This window comes from Ovis aries, chromosome X (genome assembly GCF_016772045.2).
Source record: "Ovis aries strain OAR_USU_Benz2616 breed Rambouillet chromosome X, ARS-UI_Ramb_v3.0, whole genome shotgun sequence".
NCBI classification, from domain to species: Eukaryota; Metazoa; Chordata; class Mammalia; order Artiodactyla; family Bovidae; genus Ovis; species Ovis aries.
Window position 1 is genome coordinate 139,691,937 of NC_056080.1, and position 21,973 is coordinate 139,713,909.

The window sequence follows — 21,973 nt, forward strand, 5'->3', positions numbered from 1 at the left end:
TTGTGTTGTTTCTTTTGCTGTACAGAAGTTTTTGAATAGTCCCACTTGTTGATTTTGCCATTTCTTGATATGGAATAATTAAAATAATACTTATGTGATTTTCACATAAGGTTTTGTTTGCCAAGAATAAAAAGCAAACAAACCATTTTCAGTTTATGAAAGCTGAGATATATAGAATTTGACTAGAATGGATTTGAAGCAGTGGTCAATGGTTTAATGTGTGAATGTATAATCAATTTCAAATTTTTAATTAAAAAACTCTTATGCTAGAAGAAGCCTACTGGAAACCCTCTGTATATTAGCTGTGTTAAGCCTGTTTAGTTTCAGAGATAAAAGGGTTTTATTTGCTTGTTTGTTTTAAGGAAGGTGTTACCTTAGGTTCTAAGCAGGAACTGTGGAACATTGTGACATGCCTTATAAGAAAAAAAAAATTAAAATAGGAATTGGGCTTAGGAGTAACTAGACTAGGAATGGGCTTTAAGGGGGGGGGTTACTGTCCTCAAATAAATAATCCACCCTTAAGATACCTTTAGACTAGCGCCATGGTGGCTCAGACAGTAAAGTGTCTGCCTGCAATATGGGAGACCCGGGTTCAATCCCTGGGTTGGGAAGCTCCCCTGGAGAAGGAAATGGCAATCCACTCCAGTACTCTTGCTTGGAAAATCCCATGGATGGAGGAGCCTGGTAGTCTATGGTCCATGGGGTTGCAAAGGGGTCACAGAGTCGGACACGACTAAGGGAGTTCACTTTCACTTTCACTTTTCACCCTTAAGATATCCCTAGAGTCTACCACACTGAAGGCTTTAGCTATTTTATTTTATTTATTTATTTTTTTTTTGGACTCAGAACAAGTTTATTTTGTGATTAAACATCTCATGCAGTCATGCAGGATCACTAGCTATAACTGTTACTTCCGAGTCTACCGGCCACCAGGCAAAACAAAAACAAATTTAGAGCCAGACCAAACAGAAAAGACATTCAAGATTATCAAGAGCTCTTCAACTGAGCTGAAAAATAATTTTCCAAAAGAAATATTCCCACAGATTAAAAAAAAACACACACATAATATTTACAAAAAATATTTAATTAAAAATATCTTATAATTACAGTAGTCTATTAAAGCATATACTTTCTCACACTTATAGAGCATCTCTATATATACATGGTATGAAATGTCACTCAGTTATCTATACAATATGTAACATTCTTGCAGGGAACACAAAGTTCCCTGCCTCCGTATAAACATCTATTTTAAACAATAGATGTCAAAAAAAAAGAAAAATATCTACAATGCTCTGGTATATTAGTAAAGCTTCAAAACAAAAATTGAGCTCCTTGGTCACAAAGTCGGTTTCTAACAGTCGGATTTACTCTTGATTGTTCTATTTATCAGTCCTGTCACACTTAAGCTTAAAAGTTTAACTGCACCTCCAAAAAACACAAAAAATGTACAATTCACAGTGGTTATAAATGGGACAAAAGAGAATACGTATGTAGAATGTTTATGAACGTGCAAAAAAAAATTTAACAAAGATGAAAAGTTTTATTTTTCTTCCCTGTCTCTTGGAATGACGAATGAAACGTTTCTAAGATTTGCTGATCTTTTTGTTACATTTTTCCTTCCTCCGGTTGGCTTTTTCTCTAACTTCTGCTCTCTCCCCCTCCCTCTCTAGGGCTCCTGGCTCGGGCTCAGGCGGCCGCACACCTGGGACGCGCGGCTCAGCGGCAGAGAATGCTGTCGCCCTGCTTGTTCACCGCGCCGGCCGGGTCGGTGTTGAGCGCGGTGAGCGGGGTCCGCGGCGGCGCGGCCGGGCAGGTCCCGGCCGGGAGGTGCGGCGGCGCGGGCGGCGGCGGCTGCCTCAGCAGAGCCGGGTGCGTCTCCAGCGCCAGCTGCAGATCCAGGATGTAGTCGATAACGTGCTGCAGGAGCTCTACTTTGCTGACTTTCTTGTTGGGCGGGATGGTGGGCACCAGCCTCCGCAGGCGGCTGTAGCAGTCGTTCATATCGCACTGCAGGCACAGAGCCGGCTCGTCGGCCGCCGCCTCGGCCGCCTTGCAGCGCGCGGCCGCCGAACCGCCCAGGCTGTGGCCGTGCTCGGCCAGGCAGCGCAGCGCCAGCTCGCCGCCGCCGCCGCCGCCGCCGCCGCCGCAGCCCGACGGCGCCTTGCGGCCCGAGGGGCGCACCGGGCTCACCGCCTTCATCGCGCGCGCACTGCGCCCTGCGCCCTGCGCGAGCGAACCCGCTTGGGCGAGCGAGCGAGGCAGGCAAGCTCCGGCCCCCTCCCCTTGTTGGCGGCCGGCTCCGCTCCCCTCTCCTTCGCGCCCCGCGCTCCTGCTCTGCGCTCGGGGCACCGGAAAGCTCCAGGCGATCGCGCGCCCCACAATTGACCGGAGAATCGCTCTGGGCGACAGCGGGCGACACTCGGCCGGGACCAAAAGGCAAGGAAAAAAAAAAAAAAATCAAAGGCACCGGAAAGAAAGCAGCCCACCGGGCGCCCGAGTCACTCCCTTCGGACCTCCGACTACAGCCAGCCCGCCGCCGCGGCCGCGCTCCCCCAGGCCCGAGGTGTCCCCAGCTCCTATCTCAGACTCACAACCGCACCTCCTCTCCGCTCCCGGCTTTAGCTTTTAAAGCAGTTATTCCATCAGAGGGATCATGACTTAATTTGCTTCCAATAAATTCCTAGCTAAATCGATAGAAACATCATCTAACATAGGAACTTGAAATGTGTAGAAAGAGAGAGGATGCAATAAATACTGGTAATGGGGAAGTGAGAGGGTGCCAGGCTGGCCCTTTCACACTTTTCTAGAATTAACTACGCATGTGCATGAATAACTCAGTGTACGTAGGATAGAGAGCTTTGTGGCCTCCTTACATATGGAAGTCCTCTTGGTGACCTAAGGTATCATCTCCATGTCACCTCAACTTGCAGTATGATAAAAAAAAATAAAGTATCCTGCTAAAAATTTTATTTAACTAGCTTCAATTCACAATAGTGTTAAGTTTAGCAGATCCTTGTGACACCTGCTCTGCCTTTGCCAAATTTTAATTACATGCAGCTCTGCTTAGCAAAAGACAAGCATTTTTCTGCATTTGGTGGTGGGAGAAACACTGACTGCTTGGGGACTAGAGTGAGCTCAGCAAGCAAATATCTTTGCGTCTTAAAAAATGCTAGCAGAAAATCACCAATAAAAAGCAGCATACAAAACAAGAAACAAAACAGAGATAATCTCTTAAAGAAGTGTGGCATGAAATATTTGCTGAAATTCAAATACCTCTCTTCTTCATCTGTACTAGGTTAAATTCCTTTGAGCAGAAAAAGATGCTACTCTGTTAGTGAAATTTATTTAATGTGACATATTACATCTTTGGGGGAACAGTAGAGAAGGAAATTAAAGCATTCTTAAATCATTACCACTGGCCCTGCAATCCTGAAGCCCTGGCAGAATGCGAGAGTGAATCTCAAAAAGAAAATAGAAATAAAGGATTGTAGGTCAAAGTTTTAATGGAACAAATCCTGAATCTGAGTACTTACAAACTGAATGACATGTAGTTTCTTTTGTTTAGTTTTAGTTCAAAAAGAAACAAAAATTTTATAGTCATTTTAGCAGTTACCTTTATTATGTAGTTTTCTTATTTGTGTATAAAGAGAATAAACTAGAAGATGGTAGGTTGTTTCTCTAATAAAAATGCCATTTAAAATAGATCTTGTATCAGAAGAAGTAGACAAGGTTAAACAGCACTTCTCCTCTCCCCAGTAAGACAGTAAATAATAAAGCTTCAGGAGATTTGAGAAGAGAAGGTACTTTGGAGGAGGACTGGTTAATCTATGTCTTAATTTGTTACTCCCTATTTTCCTATTGTAAACAGTAGTGAAAATCATTTTAACAGGGGGCTCTGAACATGCATTTATAATTATGGAAACTGCATTGTACTCCAAAATTAGACTTGAAGGTTGAAGATCCAAGAAATACTGTGGCTGGTGGCAGCCTTAAAAAATAACATTAAATGGGATACTTGCAGAGCATACATATGTGAAGCATACAGTGCAAGACCATTGTTGAGTGATGAGGCCTGTGGCAACCTGGAGAATGAAATGTATGTTTGAAGACAGTCAAATTCAGATTCTTAAGAAAATAATGGATTGGCCAAACAAGTGAATCTGTGGGCTAATACCCACCAACAGTTGCTGTTTCACCTTGTGCCCTGGGACCTGGAAAATAAATGAATAAACATTTCATTTATAAAAGTGACTTTGAAAATCCTATGTGGGCCAGGAACGTGATCCTGAACTTTAACTTTAGGAAGCTCCTGAGTAGTTCTCTATTATGAGTTGGCAAAGGTATCATAAATGAGTTGATATTTAACCTAGAAATTGAGAGATGGTTTTTTACAGATAATGAATTGGATTTTGAATCAGAGCTTGAATAAAGTCAAAGAGGCAAGGAATATGTTTCAGTTCAGTTCAGTTCAGTTCAGTTCAGTCACTCAGTCGTGTCCGACTCTTTGCAACCCCATGAACCGCAGCACATCAGGCCTCACTGTCCATCACCAACTGCTGGAGGCTACCCAAACCCACGTCCATTGAGTCGGTGATGCCATCCAACCATCTCATCCTCTGTCGTTTCCTTCTCCTGCCCTCAATCTTTCCCAGCATCAGGGTCTTTTAAAATGAGTCAGCTCTTCGCATCAGGTGGCCAAAGTATTGGAGTTTCAGCTTCAACATCAGTCCTTCCAATGAACACCCAGGACTGATTTCCTTTAGGATGGACTGGTTGGATCTCCTTGCAGTCCAAGGGACTCTCAAGAGTCTTCTCCAACACCACAGTTCAAAAGCATCAATTCTTCGGCTCTCAATTTACTTTATAGTCCAACTCTCACATCCATACATGACTACTGGAAAAAAAACATAGTCTATATGTTTATGAAACAGCAAATCATCTGGTCTAACAATGATGATAAAAGAGGCTGAGAATATAGGTTGGGGCATTGTGAACAAATTGAACGCCATGCTAAGAAATTGGCCATGTCCAAGATGATATGTAGCCAACTGGGAAGATTTATCAGATGGATTCTCAACCACCCATCAATAAGAATGTGTATCCGTGAGGGAAAAAAAATTCTGGCACATTTGATGGGCAGTGGATTCTAAGGTCTACAGTCCTTCCAAACATTGTTAATCAACTATACTCCAATATAAAACAAACATACAAAATCAAGAGAGGAAATGAAATAACCATGACATAGGGATCATCAAAAAAAAAAAAAGTATCAGCGTGAAGAGAACACTTATGTTATCTACTTCAGCTTCCTTTTATTTCACTGATGGGGAAACTAGGATTAAGGAAGTGATATAATATGATTAAGGTTACACAAATATAAGAACTAGAATATTCTTTCTACTATCCCAAACTATCTCATCAAGTTTCAGGCCAATTTCTCTTTGCGTGGTTCTTACATTTTGCTTTTATTTTTGCTGATCTGTGAATTCTTGTAGCTAGGCAAGGCTGCCTATCACTTCTAAAGACCTATGAAATTTTCTGCCAGTGAAATCAATAGTACTTGATACTCTGCAGTCTCCAGGTGTGAAGAAAGGTTCTTTCATGGGATTCTGGCTGCTGCTGCTGCTTCTGCTAAGTCACTTCAGTCATGTCCGACTCTGTGTGACCCCATAGATGGAAGCCCACCAGGCTCCCCCATCCCTGGGATTCTCCAGGAAAGAACACAGGAATGAGTTGCCATTTCCTTCTCCAGTGCATGAAAGTGAAAAGTGAAAGTGAAGTCATTCAGTCATATCCGACTCTTAGCGATCCCATGGACTGTAGCCTACCAGGCTTCTCTGTCCATGGGATTTTCCAGGCAAGAGTGGGGTGCCATCGCCTTCTCTGGGGATTCTGGCTAGCTTCTGCTATTTTAGGTGAGCTGTGCAAATAATTTGAAATGCATTGTAAATTAACTGTGACATGTCTGTTAGTATAGTCTTGGGCATGTTGATTTGCAAGTAGTCATTCCCTTTTCAGTGCTGATTCATTTTCTAATCATGGGTTATCTCCCCAAATTTGCATCTAGGCAAGACTGACCTTATTCAAAGGTAGAAGACATAGATGCTTATGTGATGTGATTTGAAGTCAAATCCCTATGTAAAGTTTCTAATTCACATGCTTTGGCTCATTCCTTAGGGATTTGCTATAGGCATGCCTGCTGCCAAGTCACTTCAGTCATGTCCGACTCTGCGACCCCATAGACGGCAGCCCACTAGGCTCCCCCATCCCTGGGATTCTCCAGGCAAGAACACTGGAGTGGGTTGCCATTTCCTTTTCCAATGCATGAAAGTGAAAAGTGAAAGTGAATTCACTCAGTCGTATCCGACTCTTAGCGACCCCATGGACTGCAGCCCACCAGGCGCCTCCGTCCTTGGGATTTTCCAGACAAGAGTACTGGAGTGGGATGCCATTGCCTTCTCCATGCTATAGGCATATACATTTTAATAATGTCGTATCTTCATTATTGATTATAGCTCATATCACTATAAAATGACCCTCCTTATCTCCTTTAATACATTTGCTCCAAATTTTACTTTTATTATATTCATAATGCCATTCCTAACACTTTACATTTGAGTTTGATTAATGTATCTTTGCAACATATGAATTTTAAGTGTTTTTAGACATTCTGTTTCTTAGAGAGATCACACATTAACCAGGTAGCATATTTAGTGAAGATGCATTTACCTAATTCACCCATTGTATTAGTTTTGTATTGCTACATAAAGAAAAAAATCATAAATATTATAGTTGAAAGCAGCACACAAATTATTAGCTCATAGTTCTGTAGGTCAGAAGTCCAACAAAGCTCAACTGATTCTCTGCTGAGGGTCTCACAAGGCTAAAATCCAAGTGTCTTCTGGGTTGAGTTCTTATCTGGATGTTCTGGGAAAAGTCTACTTCCAGGGTTTTTCAGGTGTTTGGTCACATTCATTTTCTTGCATTTGTAGGACTTGCCCATTCTCTTTCCAGTTGTCAATTGGGATTCTCTGTTAGTGCCTGAAAGCTTCTCACATTTCTTCTCCATAACCCCTTCCATCTTGAACCCAACAATGGCCAAATCCTTCTCCTGGTTCAAATTCCACATGCTTTTCTCTAATTCTCCTGATGTCAGCTGGAGAAAGTTCTCAGCTTGTAAGAGTGCCTATGATTAGGATAGGCCCACTCAGATAATTTCAACTTTTTAAGAAGCAAGGCTCCTGCTAAAAGAATGTGGAACTCTCTGTATATTGAAGGAGATAGGAATTATGAATATTTCTGGGGTGAGACAGGACAACAAATAGGGATGGTGGTGAGGGATAGAGAGCAACATGAGGACACAGTGTGGTTGTCAGGCAGAGGGAATGAAGGGTGAGGGGAAGCATGTTGGAAAGTATGTAGGAGAAGAGCTTCTACTTTCCACTTCGTTTTCTGCCCTGGTCCAGAGGACAATGTAAATGTGCCTCAAAACCATAGAGCATCTCATATGGGTGATCCTTTCTTCAGACATGTATTCAAATTGATATGGAAAGAGTGGTACTATTTTTTTCCTATAGAATCTTACAGTGCCTTTTAACCATTGATAGGAAGAAGTAGAAGAGATGGTCATTCTTCCAGCTTCATGTAATAATAGAGGTAGATCTTCAAAGTAATACTAGCATCATTTATTTGTCATGGAAAGTTCCATTAGGCAAAATACATGTAATTAGATGGTAGCAAAGATCCCAAAGCAGTTTCGCTATTGTGAGATTGTTGTTCAGCAGCTAAGTTGTGTCTGACTCTTTTGCAACCCCATTGACTGCAACACACCAGGTTTCCTGTCCTTCACTATCTCCTGGAGTTTGCTCAAACTCATATCCATTTTAGTCAGTGATGCCAAGTAGGGTAATTGCAACAGTACCCTCAAACTTCTTGACTATAATTTCAAACTATTAAGGTGATGTGTAGACATTAGGGAAGCAACAGCAGACTGATGGACTTGGTGTCCAGCAATTGAGGGTGGGGCAGCCATCTTTAAAATAGAATCAGAATTCCCCCAAACAGAGTCTTCAACTAGAAGTGAAATGGCAAATTTATATTCATCTTCCAAATTGGATTGGTCATCCTGCATTAGTCTCCTCAGCTCTATAATTTAATAAGCAGTCATGGCATCATCTTTGAGCCATAAAAGTTAATAGGAAAAATGGTCAAAGAGAAGTTTTATTTTTAGTTTTGCCTTTTTTTTATTAGTGGAAATTGGTTAAATAATCCAAGATTAAATTGGACTGTGTCCTGTAACTTTGGTATCTTCAATCCTGTCATTTACTAAATTCCTTCAGAGTTGAATCAATTGATGTAGCTTCCAGTATGCCATGAATAAAGTTATTTAGTCATATCCCATAGATATGATTTCTTTTTCTGTTTTTGGTTTTTACTTGCCTCCAAGTAACATCATTCCAGTAAATGCTGAGGTGTTCGTTTTTACCAACACTATTTTCTGTGGAGTCTCATTGCTTACGGATATGAAAAATTAGAGTTGTGCAGTAACTATAAAGATAAAGGTGTTTTTCTGTGAATAAGGACAGCAATATAAATTGAACTCTGACCTTCAGATTTTTAAACTTTGATGTCATGCTAAATTTTTTTTTGTTCTTAAAAAGAGAAAAAAAGGGGGATACATTATTATAAAATGCTTTACTATTTAGACCATATTGAAGTGGCATTTTATGACTTTCAGAAGTGATAGTAAACCACATTTCACTGATCTTATTTTATAAGTCACAATGCATTTTTAAAGATGGGATACGAATTCATTCTACTGAGTGTAGTTTGTTCTGTAGATGATAAATATCAAACAGGAGAGAGCAGGTTTTCTAACTATAAAACCATTCTCACCTTGTTTCAGGAGAATTAAAGAATAAATAACTCATGAAAAAGTAAAACCAAGAGGGTATACATTTGTATTCTGTGAGAGATTAAAAGCACCCAGCTTTAACTACGATACTGTAGTAGCAATCAAGTAACCTGTTACCTATTTTTCCATGGAATAAAAATAAATTCTCCAAAACATGCTTCCCTTTATATATTCTTCATTTCTTCTTACTTCCTCTTCAACTAGGATTTATTTGCTATAAGTTCATAGTGGTTAAGTGGTATGTGGACTTCTTTTATGGACTAGAAATGTGCTATATATACTCCCCAAAGTAGGTTAAAATATCACTTAATCACTTTCAAGAAAAGCCTCAAAATATTATCTAGACAACCATCCTGTTATCAGGGTAACCTATACTTTCTCAGATACTTGACCATCACCTTGACTTTAGAATTATCCCCAATAAATCCTTGTGTTCTAAATTCTACACACAAAATTTAATTGGGGAAAAATGAAACATAGAATCATTTGCCCATTTTACATACACTGGGCTTGATCCTTTATTATGCCTGAATTAAGGAGAGGCAGGGTACATTTTAAGGCACTCATGATAACCCAAACTCAGGCAGCAAAACTTTCAGGACAAACAACCACAGGTCACTAAGAATACCATTTTTGCCCCTGACTAGGCATACAATGTCAGCTTTCCTGGTGGCTCAGACAGTAAAGAATCCGCCTGCAATGCAGAAGACCTGGGTTTGATTCCTGGGTTGGAAAGACCCCCTGGAGGAGAGCATGGCAACCTACTCCATTATTCTTTCCTGGAGAATCCCCATGGACAAAGGAGCCTGGTGGGCTACAGTCCATGGGGTCGCAAAGAGTTGGACACAACTAAGCAATTAAACACAGCACAGCACAGGCATAAGATGTATCATTTCTTTTTGTAGTTAATTCCATTAAACCTATGATGTTATTGTTCAGGCCTGGTCCATATAGGTCAGGTGTGTATAATTGTACTTATTAGGAGTATAGGCCCTTGTTATCTTTTCCCTTAGTCATACAGTGGAGATCTGAATGCACTTATATAAAAATTTTTATCCCTGTTATTGAGGTTAGGGCAGGGATTTATCCCCATAAGGGAATATTTCAAATGCAGATACCCTTTTTGATATAATGGATATGTGACTCACTCATGCAGAAATTTGTATTCATTTGGAACTGAGATGTAGTTTCTACCCATATCAGAGTACAAGAAAGCCCTCAAATCTATCTCACAAGATTCAAGAAAGGTAAATATTAACTAATATGGAAAGTAATGTTAAATCACCTAACGGAATGTAGCTGATGTAAAGCATAGAGTTTTTGTTTCACCACCATTGTATCAAGTTTTCATGGATGGTTTTCAAAAAAATAATGAAAATGAACCATTCACATTTTAAGACTTATACATGATGTCTTTGTAAAAGACATCAAAGCATTACATATATACAAACTAGGACTACAAATTAAGCTTTTGGGGGAATAAACAGAACATTTCTGTAAGAACTGATATTAGTTTTCACCCCTATAAACTGATAAGGTAAATAAGAAGAAGTAGTAATTGGAAGAAAGACAAGACTTTCATTAAACGTAAGAAAACAAAGTAAAATACGTATTTCTCACGGGCTATTCCATTCTTATCCATGAAGAATTTTATAATTCACAAACCTTAGGCCTTGGTTAAAGTATCACTCCTCTTCTACAGTAATAATTGACATGAATTCATTTCCAGGAAAGTGCAAAGAAAGTTGGATCCAGACCAGGGCAAGGAAGGTTTCTGACCTCCAGCAAGTAGTCATGCTGTTGAAAACATTGCTAGGAAGCGGAGACATTAGTCCAAGTATAGGAGACTAAACCAAGATAAAAAGATAAAGAAAATTTCCTATCTTCCAAAGCCAAATCTCCATCAGAGTAAGGAGTTTGCTTAGGTTAATTATCTTCAAGCAAAGATTAGGATCAAATTATTAGAAAACAGTGGCAGGTGTGATTGAGACTTTAGCAACAATGAGATGTAATAAAATGATTGGGAACTTGAAGAAAATTTACGCAGATAGTAGGGTACAAACAGAACCAATTAGCTGAATGCTGGTTTCTTCTTGGTCTAATGCAATGAACTGCTGCATACTGAGGGCAAAAATGGGAGAAATTATATATATATATATATATATATATATATATAGAGAGAGAGAGAGAGAGAGAGAGAGAGAGAGAGAGAGAAAACAAAAGTGAATCCTATTATTTACAAGTAAAACCTTTAGAAAAAAGAAAGGTAAGATAAACTTCTGTTGCTGCTGCTAAGTCACTTCAGTCGTGTCCAACTCTGTGCGAACCCATAGATGGCAGCCCACCAGGCTCTGCCGTCCCTGAGATTTTCCAAGAGCGCTGGAGTGGGTTGCCATTGCCTTCTCCAATGCATGGAAGTGAAAAAAGAAAATGAAGCCGCTCAGTCATGTCCGACTCTTAGCGACTCCATGGACTGCAGCCTACCAGGCTCCTATGTCCGTGGGATTTAACTAGGTACAGCTTAATTTAAAAGTTAAGTTTTTAACTTAATTTAAAAACCATCATCAAAGAACATGTAAAAGTTTACATTCTTGTGGATTTTATTAAAGACATAGGATCTTATCCATGATTTGGGAGCCTGATCTCAAGCAACTCCAAAGGTAAGAAGGCAATGTCAAAGGTATACTAACAAAGGAACATATTGACAAATTGCACATACATGGATGTTTAATTTGTTTACTTCCCACAGTAGAAACACATCTTATTTTCCACTCACTTCACTCTGTAGCTCATTCCTAACAGATTACCTAGGTTGAATCCACCCAGCTTATTCCTTATGAATATGACTACCCCTACCTACCCCCACACCACCCTCCCCCCAAAAAAGCAACTTGGGCAAACAATGCATGAAGTAAAACCTTTAATAAATTAGATGTCCTTATAACAGGAAATGGAGAATGGTAACATGAAAAAGTTAAGAGAAAGAACTATGTATATGGAGAGAATAAAAGTTAGTATGGTGTATAAATGGGGTACAGAAGGTCGACTTAAGACAGAAAAGATGTAAGAGGAATGATAAGGATAGAGTCAACGGAATATAACAGCAATTCTAGCTTGTCTTCTCTGTTCTGTTTTCCTGAGGGTACTTTCTCTACATCAGTCTATATCCTGAGGGTTTAGTCTTCGGTTTTCTCTTTAGCACAAACTCTTAGGTGAAAGAGAAGTCAGTCTACCTGATATTTATGTAAATATTGCCTAGATTCATCATGATTAATGGGCTCCAATATACCTATTGAAGCACTAATTCTCAACCATGTCTCCTCAAAGAAGCACATGTTAGATTTTACATCTGCCTATGCTTATTCCCAATAAGGGTGTGTATGTGTGTGTGTGTGTGTGTATGCTCAGTTGCTCTTTGCAACCCCATGGACTGTAGCTCGCCAGGCTCCTCCATCCATGGGCTTTTCTAGGCAAGAATACTGGAGTGGGTTGCCATTTCCTACTCCAAGGGATCTTCCTGACCCAGGGATTCATCTAACATCTCTTGCATCTCATGGATTGGCAGGTGGATTCTTTACCACATCACTTTGCCAACAAAGGTCTGTCTAGACAAAGCTATGTTTTTTCCAGTAGTCATTTACAGATGTTGTGGATGGACCATAAAGAAGGCTGAGCACTGAAGAACTGATGCTTTTGAACTATGGTGCTGGAGAAAATCCTTGAGAGTCTCTTGGATAACAAGATCAAACCAGTCAGTTCTAAAGGAAATCAACTTCGAATATTCATTGGAAAGACTGATACTAAAGTTGAAGGTCAAATGATTTGGCCACCTGATGGGAAGAGCTGACTCATTGGAAAAGACCCTGATGCTGGGAAAGATTGAGAGCATGAGGAGAAGGAGGCAAAGGAGAATGAGATGGTTGGATGGCATCATCAGTTCAATGGACATGAGTTTGAGCAAACTCCAGTAAATATTGAAGGACAGGGAAGCCTGATGTGTTGCAGTCCATGAGGTCACAAGGAGCTGGACACGACTGAGTGACTGAACAACAACAACAGCACCTGGGAGCCCCCAGTGCAACAGAGTCTCCATTAACTGAATGGGGCTTAGAAGCAAGATCTGATGCTGTAAAGAGCAATATTGCATAGGAATCTGGACTGTCAGGTCCATGAATCAAGGCAAATTGGAAGTGGTCAAACAAGAGATGGCAAGAGTGACCGTCAACATTCTAGGAATCAGCGAACTAAAATGGACTGGAATGAGTGAATTTAACTCAGATGACCATTATATCTACTACAGCAGGCAGGACTCCCTCAGAACAAATGGAGTAGCCATCATGGTCAACAAAAGAGTCTGAAACGCAGTACTTGGATGCAATCTCAAAAATGAGACAAAGATCTCTGTTCATTTCCAAGGAAACTATTCAATATCACAGTTATCCAAGTCTATGCCACAACCAGTAACGCTAAAGAAGCTGAAGTTGAACAGTTCTATGAAAACTTACAAGACCTTTTAAAACTAACACCCAAAAAAGATGTCCTTTTCATTATAGGGGACTGGAATGCAAAAGTAGGAAGTCAAAAAACATCTGAGATAATAGGCAAATTTGGCCTTGGAATGCGGAATGAAGCAGAGCAAAGACTAATAGAGTTTTGCCAAGAAAATGCACTGGTAATAGCAAACACCCTCTTCCAAAAACACAAGAGAAGACTCTACACATGGATATTACCAGATGGTTAACACCAAAATCAGATTGATTATATTTGCAGCCAAAGGTGGAGAAGCTCTATACAGTCAACAAAAACAAGACCAGAAGCTGACTGTGTCTCAGATCATGAACACCTTATTACCAAATTCAAACTTAAATTGAAGAAAGTAGGGAAAATCACTAGACCATTCAGGTATGACCCACATCAAATCCCTTATGATTATACAGTGGAAGTGAGAAATAGATTTAAGGGCCTAGATCTGATAGAGTGCCTGATGAACTATGGAATGAGGCTCATGACATTGTACAGGAGACAAGGATCAAGACCATCCCCATGAAAAAGAAATGCAAGAAAGCAAAATGGCTGTCTAGGGAGGCCTTACAAATAGCTGTGAAAAGAAGAGAGGAGAAAAACAAAGGGGAAAAGGAGATATAAGAACCTGAATGCAGAATTCCAAAGAATAGCAAGGAGAGATAAGAAAGCCTTCTTCAGCGATCAATGCAAAGAAATAGAGGAAAACAACAGAATGGGAAAGACTAGAGATCTCTTCAAGAAAATCAACAGATGAATGGATAAGAAAGCTGTGGTAAATATACACAATGGAGTATTACTCAGCCATTAAAAAGAATACATTTAAATCAGTTCTGATGAGATGGATGAAACTGGAGCTGATTATACAGAGTGAAGTAAGCCAGAAAGAAAAACACCAATGCAGTATACTAACACATATATATGGAATTTAGAAAGATGGCAATGATGACCCTGTATGCAAGACAGCAAAAAAGACACAGATGTGTATAGCAGACTTTTGGACTCAGAGGGAGAGGGAGAGGGTGGGATGATTTGGGAGAATGGCATTGAAACATGTATACTATCATGTAAAAATCGAATCACCAGTCTATGTCTGATGCAGGATACAGCATGCTTGGGGCTGGTGCACGGGGATGACCCAGAGGGATGTTGTGGGGAGGGAGGTGGGAGGGGGGTTCATGTTTGGGATCGCATGTACACCCGTGGTGGATTCATGTCAATGTATGGCAAAACCAATACAGTATTATAAAGTACAATAAAGTAAAAATAAAAAGTTTAAAAAAAAAAGAAAATTAGAGATACCAAGGGAACATTTCAGGCAAAGATGGGCTCGATAAAGGACAGAAAAGGTCTGGACCTAACAGAAGCAGAAAATATTAAGAAGAGGTGGCAAGAATACACAGAAGAACTGTATAAAAAGATCTTCATGACCCAGATAATCACGATGGTGTGATCACTTATCTAGAGCCAGATATTCTGGAATGTGAAATCAAGCGGGCCTTAGAAAGCATCACTACGAACAAAGCTAGTGGAGGTGATGGAATTCCAGTTGAGCTATTTCAAATCCTGAAAGATGATGCTGTGAAAGTGATGAACTCAACATGCCATCAAATTTGGAAAACTCAGCAGTGGCCACAGGACTGGAAAAGGTCAGTTTTCATTCCAATCCCAAAGAAAGGCAATGCCAAAGAATGCTCAAACTACCGCACAATTGCACTCGTCTCACATGCTAGTAAAGTAATGCTCAAAATTCTCCAAGCCAGGCTTCAGCAATACATGCACCATGAAATTCCTAACGCTCAAGCTGGTTTTAGAAAAGGCAGAGGAACCAGAGATCAAACGAGAGATCAAAGCCTCTGATGAAAGTGAAAGTGGAGAGTGAAGAAATTGGCTTAATGCTCAACATTCAGAAAACAAAGATCGTGCAATCCAGTCCCATCACTTCATGGGAAATAGATGGGAAAACAGTGGAAATAGTGTCAGACTTCATTTTGGGGGGCTCCAAAAATCACTGCAGATGGTGACTGTAGCCATGAAACTAAAAGATGCTTACTCCTTGGAAGAAAAGTTATGACCAACCTACAGAGCATATTCAAAAGCAGAGACATTACTTTGACGACTAAGGTCCGTCTAGTCAAGGCTATGGTTTTTCCAGTAGTCATGTATGGATGTGAGAGCTGGACTGTGAAGAAGGCTGAGCGCTGAAGAATTGATGCTTTTGAACTGTGGTGTTGGAGAAGACTCTTGAGAGTCCCTTGGACTGCATGGAAATCCAACTGATCCATTCTGAAGGAGATCAGCCTTGGGATTTCTTTGGAAGGAATGATGCTAAAGCTGAAACTCTAGTATTTTGGCCACGTCTTGCAAAGTGTTGACTCATTGGAAAAGACTCTGCTGGGTAGGATTGAGGGCAGGAGGAGAGGGGGACAACAAAGGATGAGAAGGCTGGATGGCATCACTGACTCAGTGGATGTGAGTCTGAGTGAACTCTGGAAGATGGTGATGGACAGGGAGGCCTGGCGTGCTGCGATTCATGGAGTCACAAAGAATCGGACATGACTGTGCAACTGAACTGAACTGAACTGAGTGACTGAAAACTAAAGCACCTGGGAGCCCCTAGTACAACAGAGTCTCCATTAACTGAGTGGGAATTAGGGACAGGTATCTTTTTAAAGCTCTTTAGGTAAAACTAATCGAAAGCTAGTGTTATAACCAGTGCCAACTCATTTGTTCTAAAAATTTTATGCAGAAATACTTAGTTAGGGAGCTAGTTAAAAAGGTAGATGCCTAAGCCTCTTAATTTCTCATTTGGTAGGTATGAGAATTGGTCTAGGACTTCACATTTTAAAAAGAAAAGTGCAAGTGATACAGATGCACACTGTCCAGTAGCCCACTTTGACAAATTTCTTTGTTTAACATGCTCCCAAAGCTTTCAGTTCAGTTCAGTTCAGTTGCTCTGTCGTGTCCGACTTTTTGAAACTCCATGAATTGCAGCATGCCAGGGCTCCCTGTCCATCACTTTCTCCCGGAGTTCACACAAACTCACGTCCATTGAGTCGGTGATACCATCCAGCCATCTCATCCTCTGCCATCTCCTTCTCCTCCTGCCCCCAATCCCTCCCAGCATCAGAGTATTTTCCAATGAGTCAACTCTTTGCATGAGGTGGTCAAAGTACTGGAGTTTCAGCTTTAGCATCATTCCTTCCAAAGAATCCCAGGGTTGATCTCCTTCAGAATGGATCAGTTGGATTTCCATGCAGTCCAAGGGACTCTCAAGAGTCTTCTCCAACACCACAGTTCAAAAGCATCAGTTCTTTGGCGCTCAGCTTTCTTCACAAAGCTCTAGTTTTCTCTGAATGATATATGAAATGTGACTATAAAATAAAGGTAATCCATAAACCCCACTTTAGAAAGTCCTGCCTCAATGCTATGGCTGAATAAATTGATTTAAGGATTGTCATAGGTGTTGCCCATTTAGAATAATGGAGAATTTTCTACTCATCTTCCTGTTATTTATTCTTAAAAATTTTTGGTGTACAGTTGATTTACAATATTATATTTTAGTGTCAATATAACTGATTCACTTTGCTGTGTGATTTATAGTATACAGCAAAGTGAATAAGTTACACATAAACATGCATCCACTATTTTTAAGATTCTTTTTCCATATAGGTCATTACAGAGTATTGAGTAGAGTATCCTTTGCTATATAGTATGTCCTTATTAGTTTTATATACAACAGTGTATATATGTTGATCCCAATGTCTCAAATTGTCACTTCCCCCCCCCCCCATTCCTCTCTGGTAACCATAAGTATTTTTTTTTTAATATTTGTAACTCTATTTATGTTTTGTAAATAAATGTGTACCATTTTTTAAGATCCCACATATAAGCAGTATCATATGATATCTGTCTGTCTGAGTTACTTCACTCAGTTTGAGAATCTCTTTGTCCATCCATGTTGCTGCCAGTGCCATTATTTCGTTCTTTTTTCAATGTGTAAGTAATATGTGTATATATATATACCACACATTTACATGTGTGATGCATACATTCCATACACATGGAAACAACCTAAATGTCCATTGACAGAGGAATGAAATCAAGAAGGTCTTCCTGTTATTTAAGAAGAGGTTCTTAGAAGTGAGACTTCATTGATTAGAAGAACGAAAATTTCTTAGAAGTGAAAATTCAATGACTGGGTTAGTTTTCTGTCACTTGTTTGCCTGAAACAAATAGACTGCCACATACTTAGCAGAGAATTGCAGTTCAGAATTTGTAACCATATCAAGCCATATGCAAATCCTGGCATGGCAAGGAAAAGAGACTGCTTTCATAAAGGGGAGAAGAAAGGTGGAAAGACTATAGGAAACAAAGAGTCTGTGGATTTTCATTGGGCTGAGTCCTTGCCAGGAAAGAAGAGGAGTCTCTCCTCTTCCTGTTGGGCTCTGCTATTATCACATGGCATAAGATGTCCTGCTTCTGGTCACCTAGATCTTTTTAACTGAGGTTTCTGTTGATAAGTTTTATATGTGTTAGTCAATCTCATCCAACTCTTTGCAACCCTATGGACTATAGCCCACAAGGCTCTTCTGTCCATGAACTTCTCCAGGCAAGAATACTGGAGTGGGCTGACATTCCCTTCTCCAGGAGATCTTTCTGACCCAGGGATAAAACCCAGGTCTCCTGCATTGCAGGTGGATTCTTTACCATCTGAGCCACTAGGAAAGCACAGTCACCTGTAACCTGGGCACGAAGCACGGCCGAGAGGAGCTACCCCATGTCTGAGGCCAGGGGCAGAAGCCAGGAGGACCCCATGCCAGAAGGGCAGAGGCCAAGAGGAGTTACCCTATGCCAGAGGCCAGGGGTGGCGGCCGGGAGGAACAACCCCATGTCCAAGGAGTGGTGGCTGCACAGGCACAGGAGCGCCTAGAGAAGCCATCCCATGTTGAAGGTCAGGAAGGGCAGCGGTGAGGAGATACCCCTCATCCCAGGTAAGGAGCATTGGCTGCGCTTTGTTGGAGCATCCGTGAAGAGATTCCCCATGCCCAAGGTAAGAAAAACCCAAGTAAGATGGTAGGTGTTGCAAGAGGGCATCAGAGGGCAGACACAATGAAACCATACTCACAGAAAACTAGTCAATCTAATCACACTAGGACCACAGCCTTGTCTAACTCAATGAAACTAAGCCATGCCCACAGGGCAACCCAAGACGGGTGGGTCATGATGAAGAGGTCTGACAGAATGTGGTCCACTGGAGAAGGGAATGGCAAGCCACTTCAGTATTCTTGCGTTGAGAACCCCATGAACAATATGAAAAGGCAAAATGATAAGATACTGAAAGAGGAACTCCCCAGGTCAGTAGTGCCCAATATGATACTAGAGATCAGTGGAGAAATAACTCCAGAAAGAATGAAGGGATGGAGCCAAAGCAAAAACAATACCCAGCTGTGGATGTGACTGGTGATAGAAGCAAGGTCCAATGCTGTAAAGAGCAATATTGCATAGGAACCTGGAATGTCAGGTCCATGAATCAAGGCAAATTGGAAGTGGTCAAATAAGAGATGGCAAGAGTGAGTGTTGACATTATAGGAATCAGCGAACTAAAAGGGACTGGAGAGAAGGGAGGGAAAGATGGTGGAGGAATAGGACGGGAAGATCACGTTCTCCCTCACAAATTCCTCAAAAGAACATTTCAACGCCGAGCAAACTCCACAAAACAACTTCTGTAGGCTGGCAGAGGACATCAGGCAACCAGAAAAGCAGACCATTGTCTTCAAAAACAGGTAGGAAAAAATATAAAAGACGAAAAAGGAGACAAAGGAGGTGGGGAGGGAGCTCTGTCCCGGGAAGGGAAGCCCGTCCCGGGAAGGGAATTTTAAGAAGAGAGGTTTCCAAACACCAGGAAACACTCTCCCTGCCGAGTCTGTAGCGAGCCTTGGAAACACAGAGGGCAACATAACAGGAAGGAAAAATAGATAAATAATTAAAACCAAGAGATTACAAGCCCACCAGTAACTCCCCCAGCGGAAAAGCAGCACAGCCGCCTGCATCCGCCATTGGGAAGTGGGGGCAGGGCAGGGACGCGCGGGAGGCGCGGGCTGCAGAGCTTTGTAAGAATCGGGCAGGAACGCCCCACGCTCCACCAGAACGATCTAACTTGGGCTAGCAAACCAGACTGTGGGATAGCTACCACGCGAAAAGCTCGAACATAAGACACCGCCAGGACTGAGCACAGAACAAAGGACGGAGCGGAAAAAGCCGGCTGCAGACCATTCCCCGCCGGGGACAGGCAGCCAGAGCCGTAAGGACTGGAAAGGGGCAATTGCAGACCCGGAGAGACTTTACTTACCTAACTGCAAGCAGGCTCCTTTGCTAAGACTTCTGGGGTTGCTGGACAGTCACAGTCTGCCTCACGGGGTGCGCCAGCGGTCCACCCAGAGAGCTGAGCGGCAGCGGCGGAAAAGGTGACAAGCCCCGGCGATCGTGCTCGCCAAACTCCTGAGCTACTCGGACCTGGGAAGGGCACAAAGCGCAGTCCCAGCCACATTTGTGCCTCTGAGGGCTGCCTGAGGGCCGAACCTGAGCGGCTTGGACCGGGGAAGTGCACGCAGCCTAGGGCCGGCCCCAGACGGTTCCCGGCTGAGCATCGTAGAGCCGGAGTGCTTTGTGCCCCGCGAGAAAGGACAGGTCAAGCGGGGCAGAGATACTGTGTACACACGACAGTGCTATTTGTTTGCAGCATCCCCCCTCCCCACAGCGTGACTGAACTAGTGAGCCTAAAAACCAGCAAACAGAAGAAGTTAAACAGAGGGAACCACCTTGGAAGTGAGCCCACACGGCCCATAACATCAGAGAAGAGTCAGATATATTTTTAATTTTTTAATATTTTTTAAAATCATTTTTTTTTTTTTTTTGCCTTTTGCTTTTTTTTTCTTTTTTTTTCCGAGCTTTTTTTTTAATTGTTAAGTCTTCTATTTCTCCTCTAATTTTTATTTCTATAACCTAGTATTACTATTTTTTTTAAAAAAAAGACTTTTTTTTTTTTTAAGGCAAACACCATATATACTCTTTGGATGGTTGTTGGTGTTTTGTTTTGTTTTTTTTTTGTTTGTTTGTTTTTTAATAATTCTTTTTTTTCCTTTCTTCCTTTTTCCTTCTGCTTTTCTTTAATATTGTATCTTTGAAAATCCAACCTCTACTCCAGATTTTTAATCTTTGTTGTCAATTTTGTACATTTAAAAACCCAAACTTCACTACCCAAGTTTACCTGAGAGCGAGATTACTGGCTTGTCCACTCTCTCCTCCTCTGGCCTCTCCTTTTTCTCCACCAGGTGGCCTCTGTCTCTTTTCTCCCCCATCTCTTCTCTATCCAACTCTGTGAATCTCTGTGTGTTCCAGACGGTAGAGAACACCTAAGGAACTGGTTACTGGCAGGATTTGTCTCTCTCCTTCTCATTCCTCTCTCTTATCCTCCTGGTCACCTCTGTCTACTTCCTCCCTCTCCTCTTCCCCGTATAACTCTGTAAATACCTCTGAGCGGTCCAGACTATAGAGCGCACATAAGGAAGTGACTACTGGCTAGCTTGCTCTCTCCTCTCTTGATCTCACCGCATCTCATTCCAGTTACCTCTAACTACCCCTCCATCTTCTCTTCTCCTTGTAACTCAGTGAACCTCTCTGAGTGTCCCTCAAGGTGGAGAAACTTTTCATCTTTAACCTAGATGTTTTATCATCGGTGCTGTATAGATGGAGAAGTCTAGAGGCTACTGTGAAAATAAAACTGAAAACCAGAAGCAGGAAGCTTAAACCCAAAGCCTGAAAACATTAGAGAACTCTTGAATTCAGGGAACATTAAGCAATAGGAGCTCATCAAATGCCTTCATACCTACACTGAAACCAAGCTCCACCCAAGGGCCAACAAGTTCCAAAACAAGACATACCACGCAAATTCTCCAGCAACACAGGAACACTCCCTGAGCCTCAATATACAGGCAGCTCAAAATTATCCCAAAACCTTTGATGTCTCATAACCCATTACGGGTCACTCCACTGCACTCCAGAGAGAAGAAACCCAGCTCCACCCACCAAAACTCCAACACAAGCCTCCCTAACCAGGAAACCTTGACAAGCCACTGATAGAACCCCACCCAAAGTGAGGAAGCTCCATAATAAAGAGAACTCCACAAATTATCAGAATATAAAAAGGCCACCCCAAACACAGCAATATAACCAAGATGAAGAGACAGAGGAATACTCAGCAGGTAAAGGAACAGGAGAGTTGCCCACCAAACCAAACAAAAGAGGAAGAAGTAGGGAATCTACCGGAGAAGGAATTCCGAATATTGATAGTGAAAATGATCCAAAATCTTGAAATCAAAATGGAAACACAGATAAATAGCCTAGAGACAAGGATTGAGAAGATGCAAGAAAGGTTTAACAAGGACCTAGAAGAAATAAAAGAGTCAAAATATAATGAATAACACAATAAATGAGATCAGAAACACTCTGGAGGCAACAAATAGTAGAATAACG

The 21,973-nt window shown here is 41.4% G+C and overlaps 1 protein-coding gene across 1 annotated transcript; it reads right to left on the minus strand.

The window, feature by feature from the left end:
• Positions 1–1,063: 1,063 nt before the first annotated feature.
• Positions 1,064–2,281, minus strand: LOC114111168 (DNA-binding protein inhibitor ID-4-like). The gene has a single exon (XM_042241851.2). The coding sequence runs from the start codon at positions 2,200–2,202 to the stop codon at positions 1,720–1,722; it is 483 nt and encodes a 160-aa protein (XP_042097785.1). The 5' UTR covers positions 2,203–2,281; the 3' UTR covers positions 1,064–1,719.
• Positions 2,282–21,973: the final 19,692 nt, after the last annotated feature.